Source organism: Carassius gibelio, chromosome B16 (genome assembly GCF_023724105.1).
Source record: "Carassius gibelio isolate Cgi1373 ecotype wild population from Czech Republic chromosome B16, carGib1.2-hapl.c, whole genome shotgun sequence".
Taxonomy (NCBI): Eukaryota; Metazoa; Chordata; class Actinopteri; order Cypriniformes; family Cyprinidae; genus Carassius; species Carassius gibelio.
This window is the reverse complement of record NC_068411.1, coordinates 12,004,238-12,022,443: the sequence shown is the minus strand read 5'-3', so window position 1 is coordinate 12,022,443 and position 18,206 is coordinate 12,004,238. Positions and strand designations below refer to the sequence as shown.

At 37.5% G+C, this 18,206-nt stretch overlaps 1 protein-coding gene across 50 annotated transcripts in view; it reads left to right on the top strand.

Moving 5' to 3' along the window:
* ecm1b (extracellular matrix protein 1b) overlaps positions 1-17,815 on the top strand; it is a 120,483-nt gene extending 102,668 nt beyond the window's left edge. For 19 of the 50 annotated variants that reach the window (XM_052577742.1, XM_052577716.1, XM_052577715.1 and 16 more), the window contains 7 exons: positions 8,968-9,033; positions 9,277-9,545; positions 13,876-14,087; positions 15,888-16,149; positions 16,379-16,596; positions 17,082-17,169; positions 17,349-17,815. In XM_052577742.1, coding sequence (XP_052433702.1) covers positions 8,968-9,033; positions 9,277-9,545; positions 13,876-14,087; positions 15,888-16,149; positions 16,379-16,596; positions 17,082-17,169; positions 17,349-17,522 — 1,289 coding nt within the window. In that variant the 3' untranslated portion in view covers positions 17,523-17,815. Of the gene's footprint in view, positions 1-5,738; positions 6,157-6,491; positions 6,537-8,619; positions 8,656-8,816; positions 8,874-8,967; positions 9,034-9,276; positions 9,546-13,875; positions 14,088-15,887; positions 16,150-16,378; positions 16,597-17,081; positions 17,170-17,348 lie in introns of those variants that run through there. The other 31 variants (XM_052577718.1, XM_052577717.1, XM_052577740.1 and 28 more) reach the window with 7 other exon arrangements.
* Positions 17,816-18,206: the final 391 nt, after the last annotated feature.

Sequence of the window (18,206 nt, the reverse complement as noted above, 5' to 3'; positions counted from 1 at the left end):
CGCTATTTGACCAATAGGATTGGCAGGATGGTACAGGGCTTAAGACATTCGTCACACCAAGAGGCGTTCCCATACGGTGAAGTCACCAAAGCATCTAGTTCCCTATTCAGGGAACCATGGTTACATATGTAGCGTATCTGACTCGAACCAGAAAAATTAAAGAGTCGATCAGGACTGTGATTGAAACATGAGCCAAATTCCTCAGGAAGGCAACAGGAGGTCATAAATCAGTCCTAGTGCCACAAGTCAGAAACAAGTAACCAACCAACCAACTTGTCATATTCTTTTTATAGGAATCATGTCCAAAATTGGACACTGCAAGAGCAGGAAAATTCAGACCACGTGCTTGATAAGATCAGTGCAGATTTTATGTTAAACGACTCATTCAGTGAATCGCAGGGCGTCTCAGTGATCAGCTGTGAAACAGTGATTGTGTACAAATTCCCTTTAAAATCTTAAATTATTCCCTTCGAGCTAAATTGACCTGTTTCCCTTACAAATATGTAACCAAGATGTTGTAAGCCTAAAACAGATATTTTCTAAAAAGCTAAATCTCAATATGCTAGTTCAATTGACAACCAAGCAATATGCTAGTTCAATTGACAAATAAGCAGGCAGTAAAAAAAATGTGCGTCATTTGCAATAGACAGATTTTTTGAACAAATTAACAAATTTTTTTCGAGTCTTTTTGTTCATTTTATCAAATATAAATAAAATGTTAGGTGTTACTCTCCTAATGACTACTAGTACTTACGCAAACGTTGATCATATACAAACAATACAAAACTATAATACTATAATAAACAGAAAAGATTCATTCATTGTTTACCCGGCCTTCGAGTTTTTCCTTTATCACGTGACAGACCCATAAGTGTAACCAATGCAGTCTGAGCCAGACAGAGATTCGATTAGTTCATCTCATGAGTCTTTCAGGTTTGAATCATTCCTTTATCACGTGACAGACCCATAAGCTTAGACCATAGACTGGCAACAAATTTGTGTGTATATTATTACTATTATTATAATTTTTTTGTCTTTATGATTTTAAGTGTACTGCCTTAATGTTTAATGTTTGTATTGTTTAATAATTGTACTACTACTAATAATAAACAGACAGTATAAAAGGCTTAAACTTATCGTTCGTTCTTCTGTCAGGTGACGTGAAAGCATTGGATAGAGAAATACATTTTTCAAGCTTCCTTACAAACGGGTGCATAGTCATTATTATTATCATCATCATCATTATCATTTTTATTATAATTATTATATACTCTTACAGTTACTGCATTTCTGGTCTCAAATTGTAGCTTTTTACTTCTTACAGTTTATAAATTTATGAATTTATGTCATGATGGTTATTTTCTATACACTGAATGTTGTAACAAAGGTAAAAAAAAGAGTTGGTTATTATTATTATTATTATTATTAAGTCTCTTTCCGGCTCAGACTGCATAGGTTAAAGCATATGGGTCTGTCATGTGATGAATGAATGACTCGAAAAACCTGATGACTCGATAGATGAACTAATCAATTCTCTTTTGACAAGGTTCTAATTAAAGCTCAAAGAAGATTCAATGCATGGTTGCAGAGAGACTTGACCTTGAGACAGTCGGGCGAGGAACCGTGAGTGAGGGGGTTGAACAGAAATAATGGATGCCTCTTGGGGAAATAAGGACCGGAACAGGGTAGCGTGGGTGCAGGTTCGAGAGACTGAGCTAGGACCGCTGGGCCCTGCTCCAGGGGAACCGCGTGAAATCAAGAGATGGGTACAAAAGAACATACAACCCAATTGTCTCCCAGGTGGGGGATTCGAAAGAAATCCTCACCGATCAAGGCACGGCGTTTATGTCACGTACATTACGCGAACTTTACGAATTATTGGGCATTAAATCGATTCGTAACAGCGTCTATCACCCACAAACCGACGGCCTGGTTGAACACTTTAATCGCACGCTCAAGTCAATGATTCGTAAATTTGTGCAGGAATATGCCAAAAATTGGCATAAGTGGTTAGAACCCTTGTTGTTCGCCGTGCGAGAGGTCCCGCAAGCCTCCACGGGGTTTTCCCCCTTCAAACTTCTCTACGGACGGCAGCCCCGCGGGGTGCTGGACGTCCTGACAGAAACTTGGGAGTAGGGACCATCTCAAAGCAAAAATGAAATTCAGTATGTCCTGGACTTGATAACGAAACTCCACACTTTGGGGCGACTATTAAGGGAGAATTTGTTAAAAGCTCAGGACAGACAGAGTCGGCTGTACAACAGGGGCGCTAAGTTATGCAAATTTGCACCGGGAGAGAAAGTACTTGTATTGCTCCCAACATCAAGCTCCAAATTAATGGCAAAGTGGCAGGGACCGTTTGAGGTTGCATGACAAGTCGGAGAGCTCGATTATTAGGTTATACGGTCAGATAGGAACAGGGCACTTCAAATATATCACCTCAATCTCCTTAAAAAATGAAAGGAGGTGGAGCCAGTGATGTTGGCGACGGTGATTAGTGGAGAGGAGGATCTTGGGCCAGAGGCGAATGTCGCCACCTGGCCCCAGGTGGAGATCACCTCTCGCCGTCCCAGCTCACTGACGTAGCAAGATTGCAGGCTGAATTTGCCGACGTGTTCTCGCCCCTACCCGGCCTGATTCAACACCATATAAAGACTGAGCCGGGCGTGGTAGTTCGCAGCCGGCTGTATCGCTTTCCTAATCATAAGAAAAAGGTAGTTCAGGCTGAATTATGCGCCATGCTTGAAATGAAAGTATTAGAAGAACCGGACAGTATCTGGGCGAGCCCGATAGTTTTGGTTCTGAAAACGTACGGCTCAGTCCGTTTCGGTGTGGATTACCGCAAGGTGTAGGCACGTATCCAATGCCGCGGGTTGACTAGTTGCTTGATCGGCTCAGCACGGCTCGTTTTTATTCGACGTTGGACCTAACTCTATTGGCAGATCCCCTTGTCTCCTTTATCCAAAGAAAAGACAGCTTTCACAACGCCGTTTGGTTTACACCAATTTTTAACCCTTCTGTTCGGGTTGTTCAGGGCTCCGGCCACCTTTCAGCGACACATGGACAAGATCCTGTGTCCCCATGCTGCATATGTGGCTGCCTACTTGGACGATATCATTATATTTAGTGTTGATTGGAAGTGGCATATGCAGCATTTGAGGGCGGTCTTGAGGTCACTGAGAGGGGCCAGACTCTCGGCCAACCTGAAGGAGTGTGCGGTTGGGTGTGTGGAAGTAAGGTATCGGGGCTTCCACTTGGGGCATGGGCAGGTGCATCCCCAAATTGGAAAAAAAGTAGGTGAGACAGTTCTTGGGGGTGGCGGGATATTATAGACGGTTTGTGCCTAATTATTCGGACCTCCCCAGCCCCTTGACTGACCTTACTAAAAAGGAGGCACCAGATACAGTACAGTGGACGGAGCCGTGTCAGCAGGCATTTACTCAAGTGAAAGCTGCTCTATGTGGCGGGCCGTTGTTACACGCTCCTAATTTCTCTCTCCCTTTTCTGTTGCAGACAGACGCGTCGGACAGGGGGCTGGGGGCAGTCCTGTCTCAGGAGATCGAGGGAGAGAAACGGCCGGTGCTGTACATAAGTCGCAAGCTCTCTAGGAGAGAGACTAAGTACAGCACCATTGAGAAAGAATGCCTTGCCATCCGGTGGGCCATCCTCAAGGCTGCAGGCCGGATGGCTCCCCGGCCTGAGTCGGGCGGTGGGGGTATGTGGAGGCGGAGGCGTGGTTTAGCGAAGCCTGCAGCGGGAGAGAGAGTCGGGAGATGAACGGTGAGTGAGCGAGTTGAACGGAAATAATCAACATCTGTCTCTTGTTTCAGTAATTGGCGTGGAGAGAGTATTTAACACCAGGGGAAAACGGAGTAGTGAAGAGAGAGAAGGACTGCTGATGACCGCACAAGCTGGAAGCCGCCACCCAGAAGTGTTTATAGTTTTTGTTATTGCCGGTGTGAGTGTGACCATTGAGTTAACTCTTTTGATTAATAAAAGCATCAGCGTTCAAGCCGACCCCTCGTCCTCTTCCTTTCCATCCTTGAACCTTTGTACACTAAGGCTTACTTACTTTGCTCAGTCTCTCTAAATGTGGACAACAAAGTCTGTAAATCAGTTGATAAAATCATGTTTAAGTTTGTTTGGAAAAACAAAATCCATTAAGAAGTCTGTATTAATGAACACATGAGTATTAGTGAGTTGAATTTCCTTCATTTCTTTTCTTTGAACAAAACTTTCAAAATTACTTGGATTAGACAGTTTTTGTGTGATCCAAACTCAGTCTGGGTTCAGTATCACCAGTTACTACTTTTCCAAATTAGGTGGTCGCCCTTTCCCATTGATCTGTAATTATAATATTGCTAGAATCCCTTACAATTTATCTAAATTTCATAAACAGGCATTACTTGCATGGTCATTCATTTTTAAGCACAATTTATCCCCTCAACAGTACTTCATTTGGAACAATCAAGACATTTTATATAAGAGAAAATCTTTAAAAAATGTTTGGTTGTTTCCCAGTTATTTAACTCGGAAGGTCTTATTTTAAGTTATGAAGAATTCTTATGTAAATGTAATTTTCCAGTAACTCCAAAATAATTCTCCATTGTCATGGACACTCTTCCTAAAGGAGCTGCTATGCTTTTAATGGACTCTGTTAGATCATCCAGCACTTTATCTTTATCTTTAGACCCATTTGAAATCCCAGTATGAAACCGGTCACATCCTTCATCATGTTACTAAGATTAGATCGCTTTTTTATATGTGGACCATATGTGGTGTCTTATTGGAAGAATGACTGGAAAAAAGTATGGACTCTGTCTTCGGAATATACTTCGGAATAACTAACAAGGTTAGAGAAATCTCATTCAAATTGTTACACAGATTTTACCCAGCTAACATGTTTTTGAAAAGGTTTAAATCAGACATAAATACAAGCTGTTCTTTTTTTGGTGACCCTAATGAAACTGATATCTTTTGGGGTTTTCCTCATACACAGCTATTTTGGACTAAATTATCTAATGTTATCATTGCAGTGTGCTCCAGGGTTTCTCTGTGCTTTTTAAGGATGTACTGTTTGGCTTCTTTAATATTCAAAAAGACAAAATTAATGAAAATTTTATTATTAACCTAATATGACTTTAGTAAATTCACTCATCAAAATCCTTTATAAATAAAAATAATAATAATAATTATTATTATTATTATTAAAGAGGTTCAACATTACATCTTTACGATTTAAAAATCTTAAGGCTGTTAAAACAGTTAATTTATTTTATTTTTTTAATTATATAAAGCTTTGTTCAGTATTATTTATTTTTATGTTGTAAGTGGTGCTTTGCATGTGATGCCACTTATTTGTATGCAATATTGACTGTAATTATTCTCTGTACTTTTATCTTTTGTACCTTGACATTAATACAATTAAAAAAAGAACTAATCAATAATTTTTCCGGCTCAGACTGGTCTCTTACTTGATAAAGGAACGACTCGAAAACTCGAATCATGAGATGGACTAATCAGTACTCTTTCCGGCTCAGACTGCATTGACTGACAGTTAGGGTCAAACTGACCTAAGTCTTTCTTTTACTGTCTATGACTGACACGGGTGAACTACCGTAGTCTAATTCCAGTACAGAACCTGTAGGATTTTGCGCATGCGCGACTGAACGAACCACTCCCCGAGACGACTCGTTCTTTCCGAGTCACTTTAAAGATTTGTTCAAAATGAACGAATTGTTCAAGAACGACCCGACCCATCTGAGTGTATTTTTGACAGTAAACACCAATGGGGGCTCCTTTCCATCCTCACTCATCTGACTTAGTATTTTCGGGTGCTAAGCTGGTACAAGATAGGAGGGGGCACGTACTGGTAGCAGAAAAAAGTAAATAGAAGTGACCTGTGAAGGAGTTAAAGTGTGACAGCAAGTCCTCCTGATGGTCCTCCTCCTCCACATGATCTTCTCCTGACTGCAGGGTTTGTCTTTAAAAGCTGAAGAGCGGAACAGTGAACGGTCAGCTCCCTCCGCGTCAGATACACGTTAACCTCAACAGAGAAGTGTTTGACTGAGGGCACATCACTGACCATGAGCTCCTCACGCGGCGTGGGACTTTATTTGACGCTTTTACTCGCTCTTCTGTGCGACGCATCTGAAGGTAAATGCAACTTTTAAGGTCTGCGTCACGCTAATGTTTTCATGTCGTTTGCACAGAACATAGCTCAAACATGGAGTAGGCTACTTACTTTTGTATATATCTTATGTTCAGGATTTATGAGAAGGAATATAAATTCATTGGGCTTTTACGATAGTGTAGAAATTATTTATCATATTTGGTATTAGGCTGTTTATTTTATTTTATTTTTTTAATAGATTTTTTCCCCCATGCATGCCAGAGTTACATAAAACATGCCTGCAGATGTTCTGGATGTTATCCGAGTATTTTTGTTTCTTCCCTCTAATGACTAATGCCAATGTGTCCTACTTTTCCAGACTCTCCTGTCCAAAGGGAAATTACTGTCACACTGTTTGATAAAGGTCTGTTTAAATTATATTTTCAAATTTATACCATAACCACTCCTCCATATTTTAAATGTATAGTGTATAGTTGAATAATATCACACCAGCATGTTATTGTGAATGTCAGCGATTCTTCCCTGCTGAAAAACTATAGAAACCATCACAGGAATTGTACTGGTTTTAATGAAAATGTAATGTCCCTGTGGCTCTCTTCTGGTAATTTGTTGCCTTTTTATTGGTGGCTTATTAAACCACTAAATCCTAAGGGAATATGTCTCAAAGCACACCACTGGAAACATTTTTTTAATGGTTCATATTTGATGTTTTGTAATGGTTTTTGTAATGGAAACTATAATAATTTTTTTGATGGTTTCTATTGTTTTTTTGTTTTGTTTTGTTTTTTTCAGTAGGGATCCACAGAAATTTAGTTCAACATGATTCTGAGTTTCATGGATAAAGCAATATAGTTAATGGGCAGTTAATATAAGTAATTAATTTAAGGCAGTTATTGTGTAAGATTATTGATACCATTTGTCTGTAAGATTATTGCTGTTAATGCCGTTTGGCTGGATCAGAAGAAAGTTACAATCTGAAAAGACAAGGAACTCTTACAAGAATCAACGGCTGAACTCAGTCTCGCAAAACAGCACATCCAACTGAGAGAAGCAAAAAAAACTCCAAGTTACTCACATGCAACCCCCAAACGTGATATGCTAAAACCCCTCCAACAACAAACAATACCATTTGGGAACATTTCTGTATATTTAAGGGAGAGTTACAAAGAGCTCAGGGAATATGCAAACAGATCTCCCATACGAGTGCTGTTTGTATTATTTTCTGCTACGAGGTAACTGCTACTAAAATCTTGATTTCTGGATTATTGATTATGTATTTTATTGATCGGGAATTTATGATTTGAATTGGATGGTGAATTATTCTTTGCTTATGGTTAATAAATTGCTATACTTGATTCTTTATCCTAACTATTTGTGTTGTTAACTCTAATATGTTGTAGTAAGTCTATAACACTGCAAATCTGTTCTCGGGTTTAAAAAAGATAAATGTTTTAGAGCTCCGGCTAAAACATTGGTATTAGTTATGTATACTAACTAGAGGCTAATGGGCTTTTCCGTTTAGGACAACAGTGAGTTGTTGATCAACCTAAATTCGGGTCAGTCTCAACCTCTGATTATTGTAACATTATTCTAACTAAGTGGATGTGAGAAATCACGGCATGATTATGTAAAGTTACATTAGAGTAATTTAAATTGGTCAACTTGGTTCTATAGTAATGGTCATGACCTCTGGTTACATATAGTTTTACTTTAAGTGTACAGATCTATTGGGGACTTAATAAAAGTATTCTGGAATGATCAAGGTAAGGCACCGGCCGTCTTCAATAGAAGTCAGTCTCCTCTGTCTAATGACCAAGACTGATGAGTTTGTGGGTAAGAGATTTGTATATCAGACTGATATAAGACTCAAAGTGTTATAGAAATCTGAATGAGTATAACATAAAGTAAAGGCTAAATCGAATGGAGCATTTACTGAAACTTAATAATTATTACACATCTCTTAACCTTTTTAATTTTGGAGTCGAATCAACCAAAGAGTTAATGTATTTAAGAAAACATATTTAAAGTAATATTGTTGCATAAAAGGAAAGACAGTATCATGCAAGAATCCTTCTGCCGCGTCATTGGCTGCCATTGTTGGACCATTGAGTGAACCTTACATATTCTAAAACAACATACAATTCAGATTAAAATTGGAACGTTGAATTGTCAAAAAAAAAAGCATAACTTTGCATGTCACCAACACAACAAGCAGATTGAAAGCTGGTGTGGCTCATTGATGTTGTTCTGTTTGTTTTTGCAGGAAATTTTGTGTAAAATTTCCAAACAGATTTTGCAAAAAGTTGAATTTGGTCAAGTGTGTGGATGATGACTTCTAGAAGGGTTAGCTGTGCTTCATACATCGCTATACAACTAAATTTTGCTCGTTTGAATGCAAGTTTTGCTGGTAATGTCATCACTGATGATTAAAGCAAAGCCGTTCTTGTCATGAGCCTGACCTGATTTTTGTTTTCTTTCATTCGCAGATGGCCGTCCGCATGAGATGCCAGTTCCCCCTGAGGGTAAGGCCATGATCAGTGATTGACTTATCCTGTTGATTGATCAGTTGGTTTATATTTGTAATGGATATGTGTTTTGCTTTGTTAAAAGTAATGTTGACTTGAAAAGCAAAACTTATTTTCATCTGTAAAGCAACAGTTTACAATCTCTTTTTTTATTTCAGAGCTGGACTTTTTGATGATGCAGAGACCAGTCATCCCTGACCTTTCCAAAGTATTGGGTGAGTGATCACTTGCTGTTTCTCAATGTAAAGTCAGTGGATTAGTTTGACTGGTGTCTTACATCCTCTCCTGGGTTTCTTTGTGTGTATTTAGCTGCAGGCTCTTCAGACATGACCGAGAGAGAAGTCACAAACTTTCACCCCGAGAATGCTCCAATAGGTACAGTTGTATGCTATAATTTGTTCAGATTCAGTTGGCCAGTGTGTCTCGACTTCTGAGCAAGAACTTGGTGTGGTCTTTAGATGAACATTTTATGTTTATATAAAAAGCTTTTTCATAGTGTTTAAGAAGCACTGTGCTTGATTTAATATAGCACTGGTTGAGATGCAGCATTTTACAGATTTTTAACCTGTCAAATTCTTTGGTATAATTGTTTTTTACATTTTAAAAATCTCTCATCAGGTCGCCCAGTGTTTGGCCCTCGCTCAGTGGGACCCAGGATGGGTCCAGAGGTTGATTTCCCCCCTGCCTTTCCAAATACAGGCAACCTGCAAGATATCTGTCAGTTCAGTAAAGCTCCGGTCCGGTATCCTAGGGACATGTTTCCTCAGAGTGGCTTTGGCCGTGAGCATCGTCAGGCTGATGCTATCAATCAACTTCAGTCCTGGTACGGTGTCTGCTGCGGCATTAATGGAACACCAGAAGAGCAAATCTGTTGTGCTGAACAAGCGGTGAGAGTCTTGACATTATTATACTTTCTAATAACAGGTGTAGCTTTCACAAGACTATATTCACAGGATCTTCTGTCCAAACTCATATGTACTTCTCTTGTGATATTAATTAGCCGTGTTTCCATTGTGGGGCCAAAAGCAGGCATGCTATTAGGAGCCAGGGCCAGTTGGATTTCCACTGTCACTTTCCGGGGCTTGATTGTGCCTCGTTGCTGCTTCCTCAGGGCCAACGGTCTGGGTTTTTTGACCCGACTAAAACCTTGGGCCAAAGCGGGTCAGCTGGGGCTAGAGGAGCTAACAGTTATAACACCAGCATTAAAAACTTATTTAAATAAGTTAAGCTCAAAACTCACTTTCAGTCAGACGCAAGTATTTGAGATAACTTGATCCGGTGTGGATTATAATCAACATACAAGGCAGAAATATTTATGAGCGATGCTAAAGACTGTGCAGGCTAGGCATTAACGTTACCATAGAAAACACTGTAAATGTGACAGCTTGAAATCAGACGACAGCTTCTTATTCTCTGTCACAATCATGTTTTTTTGTAACATTTTATCTGTCATAAGTCTCGTCTCGAGACCTTAGCTCCACGTAGCCCAAATAATAATGGTTTTTGTTCGGAAGCTTTTATAAAAATATAGAAATTATCATTTTTTATAAATGTGATGTGTATATAGGCTACTGTGACTACAAATAAACAGAAACAGACTCGACTGAATAGCAGACTATGTTCATAGCATTTTATTTCTGTGTGACTAATTTTCAATCCTGATAAATTATGATGTATTACTTATCATAGTAAAACATTGATGCCTTTGAATTAAGATATTAAATTAAGCATGCAAACAAATGGCTGCTTTTATCATGTTCGATTTGTGATCACACTAGTTCAAGTGACTTATTTTATTAAGTTTTATGATAACTTCTCTTTGTTGGTGAAATGATGGTGTTGCATGACCTTATTCCTGAGAGGCTTGTGAAGGGCAGTGGAAATGCAGTGCTATTTTGACCTCAGTGCTACAGGTCCAAGGCTATGAGACCTGCCTGGCCCATTTAAATCACTGGCCCAACAGTGGAAAAGTGGCTATTGAGAACTAATAATATATATATAGATTTAGTGTATGAATTCAATGCCACCAAACTAAATGAGAGCAGCAACAATTGAATTGGAGCACTTTATAGCATATTTTTGTAGGCCAACCTGTAAATGAACATCACCCTTTTTTTTCTCAACAAAAACCCAATTGGAATTATTATTATTTATTTTATTTTTTTAATTGGCTTTTGGGTTATTGCGAAAAATAAGTTCTATCACTAATAAGTATATAATTCTTACATGTTTTGATAGTCTTAACAAATGAACACAAATTGTATGAATTTTCACCAGAAGTAAAAAGCTAAATGTAGGCTATTAACAAACTTCAACAGAGTCTTGACTTTAAGCTTCTCTCTTTCAGTCTTTATTGAAAAAATTCAGAGTTAGAATAGTTTGTAAGCGCGTGATGTATAAACATAATGAGGTTATAAAAGCAGACTAGTGAGTAGATGGATTTACCTGTATAATGATTTTTAATGTCGACAATAGCCTCTGTAGTCCCATTTGGCTGTGTTAGCAACCACCTATTTTAATACAAGTCAAAAAAAATGAAAATTTGTGCAGCTTGCCTTAACCAAAAATCTTGTGTTTAGCAACCCATTGACTTCAGGATGTTGGAACCAGAAGGTTTAAAATGCTAAATTGTTTTGAGTGCTAAAATGTCAATCCAGCACCAAACTCTGCCATTATTTGAGGCTGTGTAGCCTTTCTCAAACAGTTTTAGCGCTACAAAGTCACAGTGTTTGTTTACACTCACATCTGGTTTAAATAACCCAGTTCTTAACTGCTAACATTACTAAAGCAGAGACCACAGATGTAGGAGGACTGGCTTTTCACCAGAAAGGGAAAGACATTTTTGTTTTCGCCTGCTTTTCCTTTGTAATTTACTGCATTTACTTGAATGTTTTGATGTTGCTCAGTCCTATTGTTTACTTTGTCTGTATATGGACATTGTCGTACGCTCTCATGTACAATCAAGGTCTTTAGATAAAATCTCTCTTTGTTTTAGTTTCAATATTTAGTCTTCGGTGACAAAGTATCCAAAACATTGGACCATTGTCAAAGTAAACCGCTTTGACTGTTTGTGAGAGTATAATTCTCTCATGACTGTTGCACTCTCTCTTTTTCATTGTAGATGTACCTATACAATGTAGTTGTTTTATGTAGTGTTTTTCATGGAAAGGTTCCTTTATTTTTTTGTAATTTTAATAAAATAAAGCAAACTTTCTTATATTCCAGATTCATTGAACATAAACTGAAATATTCCAAGAGGTTTATATATATATATATATATATATATATATATATATATATATATATAAATCTGATGGTTACGACTTACAGCTTAAAATAATATAATTTTTTAAAAAATCTCAAAGTTAATATTTTCTCAAAGATCCATCAAAAAAAGATTTACAAAACAGAAATGTTCAAGATCTCCAAAATAGGTTTAATTATGCAGTCAATACTTAATTGGGGTCTCCTTTTGCACAAATTACTGCTTCAGTGCGGTGTGGCATGGAGGCAATCATTCTTGTGGCACTGCTGAGGCGTTACTGAAGCCCAGGTTGCTCTGATAGCAGCCTTCAGCTCTGTATTGTTTTTTCAGATGTTCCACTAATCTTCCTCTTCAAAATACCCCATAGATTCTCTATGAGGTTCTAGTTAGGTGAGTTTGCTGGCCAGTCAATCTCAGGCCCCGTCCACATGGAGACGGAGCTTACACCAATCCGATCTTTTTTCCCCTCGTCTCAAGTAATATCCGCGTCCACACGAAACCGCAAAATGATGTAGTATACATGCCAGACCAGTATGTGGCGCTGTAATTCTGCCACAGAGATACACTAAAAACAGAGAAGACTTGGACTATGCTCATAAACATTGCGCGTGGTACACAAACGAACATGGAACAATACATTTATTAATCAGTGTTAATGTTAGTTAATAAAAAGACAATCGTTCAGTGTTTGTCATGTTTTTGTTGCTGTTACGTGACGTAGAGGTGTCTGACTAGGGGGGAGACGATGGCTGATGACGTCATCGTTTCAGAAAATATACGAATTAGCCGTCCAGACGAAAACGCAAAGACGGCTTTTTCAAATTTATCCACTTTGGGACCCGGTTTCAAAAAATTTGTGCGTATTCACAGAAACGCGTCTCCGTGTGGACGGGGCCTCAGTAATATCATGGTCATCAAACCACTTTGAAGTGCTTTTTTTTCACTGTGGGTAGGTGCTAAAGTCCTGCTGCAATTTTAAATCGGCATCTCCATTAAGCTTGTCAGCAGATGAAAGCATAAAGTGCTCCAAAATCTCCTGGTAGATGGCTATATTGACTTGACTTGACTACGGACTTGACAAAACACAATGGAGCAACACCAACAGACGTCATGGCTCCCCAAATCATCACTGACTTCAGAAACCTCACACTGGACTTCAAGCAACTTGGATTCTGTGACTCACTCCACCCTTCCTCCAGACTCCAGACCTCGATTTCCAAAAGAAATTCAAAATTTACTTTTAACTGAAAAGAGGACTATGGACCACTGAGCAGCAGCAGTCCAGTTCTTTTTCTCCTTAACCTAGGTGAAATGCTTCTGAAGATTTTTCTGGTTCAGGAGTGGCTTTGTTATAGGAATGTGACCGCTGTAGCCCTTTTCCTGAAGACATCTGAGTGTGGTGACTCTTGGTTTCCTCTACTCCGGCTTTTATCCACTCCTTGTGAAGCTCTCCCAAGTTGTTGAATTGGCATTCCCTGACAGTCTTCCCAAGGCTGTCATCCCTGTTGCTTGTGCACCTTTTCTTACCACACTTTTTCCTTCCACTCAACTTTCTATGAATATAGTTTGATACAGCACTCTGTGAACAGCCAGCCCTTTCAGCAATGACCTTCTGTGGCTAAGGGTGTTGATGATTGTCTTCTAGATAACTGTGAAGTTAGTAATCTTTTCCATAATTTTAGTTGTATGTTCTAATCTAACAGGTACCCAGTATTTATACTTAAAATTAATCAAACTAATCAAGCACAAAATAGAATATTCTCATTTTGAGATACAGCTTTGGAAAATAAAAAATTCAGTTGTAAACATCAGTTAGTTTGCAATGAATCTAGAATATAAGAAAGATTGCTTTTTTTATTACAAAAAATAAAGAACTTTTTCATGATATTCTAATTTTGTGAGATGTACCTTTCTATATTTATTTCTGATTTACTGTGTTTCCAATCATTCAGTGGAAGAAGAGTCTGTCTGACTACTGTACTGAGGAATTCTCTATTAAAACCAGTCACTACTTCTGCTGCAAGAAGAGAGGGAAGGCCAGATGGAGCTGTTTTGATAAGGAGGCTTCAGATTCTTCATATAACGTCTCCTCCGAAGTCTCAAATGGCAAAACTCCACAAAAGTTCAAAAGTTCCTTCAAATATAACTCCATAGCTTGCAAAGGGTAGGTTTCTACTGGAGTATGTACAGTGAGTTTGTAGTTGGAGTTTTAATGGGCATTTTGTTTTTTACAAAAATGTTGAAAATCAGTGTTTGTAGTTACCTGAGTGAACTGTTATTTTGTATTAATTACTATATTCTATATTTATTGACTGTGCTTGAGGTTTTAACAACATATCAGTGTTACAGAAACATTTTCTAGCTTTTATTTGACGGTATATATTTTTGTAAGCCTTGATCTCACATTTGTTTCATAATATGGCTCCATGTAGTTTAAAGATAAAAAAAAATGTTAAATGCATTTTTGTTTTTCCAAAAACATTTATTTTAAAATAAATGCAGTCATGGAAATAACTGTCATGTTGATGTGGCTTACCATTTTACTTTGTATTTTTAAATTGTAAAATGCACATACAGCATTTGGTGATGTTCAAGCTTTTTTATAGATATTGACTGGGAAAGTATGGTATTGAATGATAATGGTCTCACACTCTCTTATTAAAGAGTATAAAAGATAACTGAAACTTCATTTACCACCCTGTGTAATTGATCTCTAGTAAATACTGTGCTTTGAACCAGTGGTCCTGACTAGTTATTCTTCAAATCCTGTTGGATCAACATTGGTTATGCCACATGATAGATGTTCACATCAAACAATTAAATAAATTATTTTCAACATTGAGAATAATTTTTTTTTTTAAATCATTTAAGTAGTGTTCTTTCGCTTCTGCTCTCATTCTATAATGATATCTATGACACAAAATAAAAGGTGGCACACTGTTAATGTTTGATTTAATGATGAAAAGAAGTAGACTGAAGACCCTAATGTGGCTACTAATGTAAATAGAAAAGCACATGAGCAATCATTTAATCTCCCATCCTATGTTTTTTATAGCGTCAAAACAATCAAGAATTTAAACTGTAATCTGGTTCAGTTGTATTAAACATTTTTGACTTTAGTAAAACGTTAGATGTTAACCAATGAAGTACATTTGTAGATTACATAACAAAATCTCTTACATAAAGAATAAAGTTCTCTTAATCGGCCAATGTGTGAGAAGCACATCTTCAAAATTGTTCTCTAATGGTTAGACCACATGATATGTGGTTTTAAAGTATACAGTTCAAAGACACATAATCAGTGACCTAAACAGAAAAATAAGTTCAAAGTTCCTTTTCACATTTATTAACCGATTTGAATATACAAGATTTTATAGTCAGTCCACCTGAAATTCAAATTTGGCAAACAATAAAAATCTAAAACCTGAGAAGTTCATGTTTAAGAGAACTTGAGACCTGTTTAAGACCGTCCCTAATATGCTGCTGCATGATATTACTTTAGGTCCAGACATAGGGTTATATTATTTGCAAAGATGCCCAAGAAGAACAAAACACCATGGTATAAGTCATTTATTTGTTTTTAAATTAATTTCAATAGGTCAAAAATGTTACCAGTCATAACTGGGCCATTGTACCAACTGATCTTTGACACCTAATTTCTTAAATAAGAGAGCAAATCTATAACATTTGTACAAAGAGAAGTATGTAGGTTTTTTTTTTCAATGTAGACAAAAATATAGCTGGAAAGAAAAAAGTATGTGTCATCTTCTCAACCCATAAAAAGAAGAAATGTGTCATCCTTAACACTGGTTCATATTCTAGTTGTAGGTGGTGATGTAACAAATACTCATTCATCCCACCATGTTAATAAGCACGTTTAGAGTTGCAAATGAGACAGAGGAAAGGGGAAATGAAAAGATAATGTATAAATACTTAAACACTGCTCTCTCTCTTAATCATCCAGCTCATTGGTGGCTTCTCCACAAGCACTTATGAAGCAGTCGGAAGTTCCACACATCAGCTTTCCACCTGGCCGTCCCGATTCCTCCAACATAGCACATATCTGCGCTCATCACAAGACCCGACCACGATACATGCCCAAGTGTCTTCCTCGCACTGGCTACGGCTGGCTGGTCCGTCAGTCGAAAGCCATCAACGTCCTCGAGAGAGAATACAAGCAGTGCTGCAAGGTGAAAAAGAGCGACCAACGCTGTGCTGAAAAGAAGGTGAAGAGAATTGATTCTCAGTTCAGTTCACAATTTCTAAACTCATAAAAACACTTCCAAATGGTAAATAAAACAAGTTTGCGTAATCAACAAACAAAGACATTATAAATAAGTAATACATTTAGTGATTCCTTTAAGCTGAAAAGAAAAAAAACTGGCATTACCTTTTCTTATTAAACTTGATTTTTGTTGCTCATAAGTCATGAGTTTCTCTTTTTACCCATTTCAGTGGAAGAAGATGGTTGATAAGTTTTGTAAAGATGAGAAGAAAGCCAAAGGACAGCAGTTTGAGTGTTGTGGAAAGAAGAAGGGAGAAGAGCTGTACTCCTGTTTTGCAGCTTCTGCCCCGGATCCAGAATATAGACCCACTGATGGAGAACTCGGCGCTCCTGCTGCTTCTCCAACCCTCCAGACTTTGTGCCATACACATACAGCCATCCAGAGCATGTAAGACTCACTTCATTCCAAATTGCATGATTAACAAAAATACAGTAAAACTACTTGAAATGTTTTTTGTTTTATATGTGAATGAGCCATTGGAGGAACTCATGTCATCTGAGAATATTCTGATTATAGGTTATGCTGCCATTTTCTCTTAAAATATTTCCATGCTTCTGTTTTTGTGCTTTTATTATCTATGTTTAGGTCGATATATTTCCCGTCAGACAACATTGACCATGAAAGCTAGTCAAAACCAGGATAGTTAAAAAATAGTCTCGGCCCTGGTTAACCTTGTGCATGGCAAAACATCGTCAAGGACAATGAAAATCCAAGTATATATTTAAGTAAAAGTCTGTTTTTTTATTGTGCATAGTTTTATTAGTTTATTTTTTTGTTTTTCCAACATGCTCCAAACTGTAGGTACTGGAAAATATATATGTATATATATTATTTGATGAATTAGTAACAGAAATCGAATTTGTCACCCATAGGAAAGGTTTTCCGTTTTCTGTGGATCAAATGGTTGAACGGTGCTGTCCTCTAGAGTTACAGGAGAGACCTGCATGTATAGAGGCTGAGGTAAGGCCAAGATTGACATGAAGTGATGTGTGGCCAAGTTGGGTCGATGCGTGATTAAATATGCTAAATAAATCTAAATGTAATTGTAAAGAGTCTCTTTTTAAGGGAGCTAATGGTTAAAAGATTAAACAGCAAAAATGCTCATTTTCTTTATCTTATACTGTATTGTTTTCCTCTAGCTTGGCAGGCACATTAATGATATGTGTAACGTGAAGGAGTTGGTGAAGCCTCATTGTTGTGCACCCAAAATCAAAAACCGTGTCAAATGTGCCACAAAGCTGCTCCTGAGCTATATCGGCAAGGCAGAGAAAGACAGCCAGAGGAAGAACTGCCCCCAGCCTCTGCTGGTCTGAGTCGGACAGAATCCCTGATGTGATCTCTGAATGTGGATCGGTTTTTTTTTAACAGAGTGCACACATTTCAATATATGTACACTTGAGCTGAAGCAAACCTGTACCACTTATTGTCTCTTTTATAATGCATTTTATGCCTTTTATGCAGTTTTGTTGCAAAACTTCTTACAGATTATCAAGAGACATTTTTCAAAGAAAGAACTGCTTGGACAGTTCAAAATGTTTTGTTTACACTGTTTCCTCTCTGTTCTAAAAATATAACAAATTAAATATGTATATAATATAGAAATAAAGTCTTCTGTGATTTATGTTGTTCTCAATATCAATACAATTTACATTTTAAATACTATATATATATATATATATATATATATATATATATATATATGTACGTACACACACACACTCTCTCTCTCTCTCTCTCTCACACACACACACACACACACACACATACATAGATATAAATATATATAACTATAATAGACTGTAAACAGCCTGACATAAACAGCTTTGGGAGAGCAGCTAAGACCAGTCAACAATCATAGGGTGTGTGTTTTTTTTCAGCAGTGAGTTGTCTCTTTTACTTTTAAATAACATGCATTATAACAAGTTCTTTAAAAAAAAGTATTATTTGACATGTAAACAATTATTTTGTTCCCAGACTTCAAAAGTCACGCATGCTCA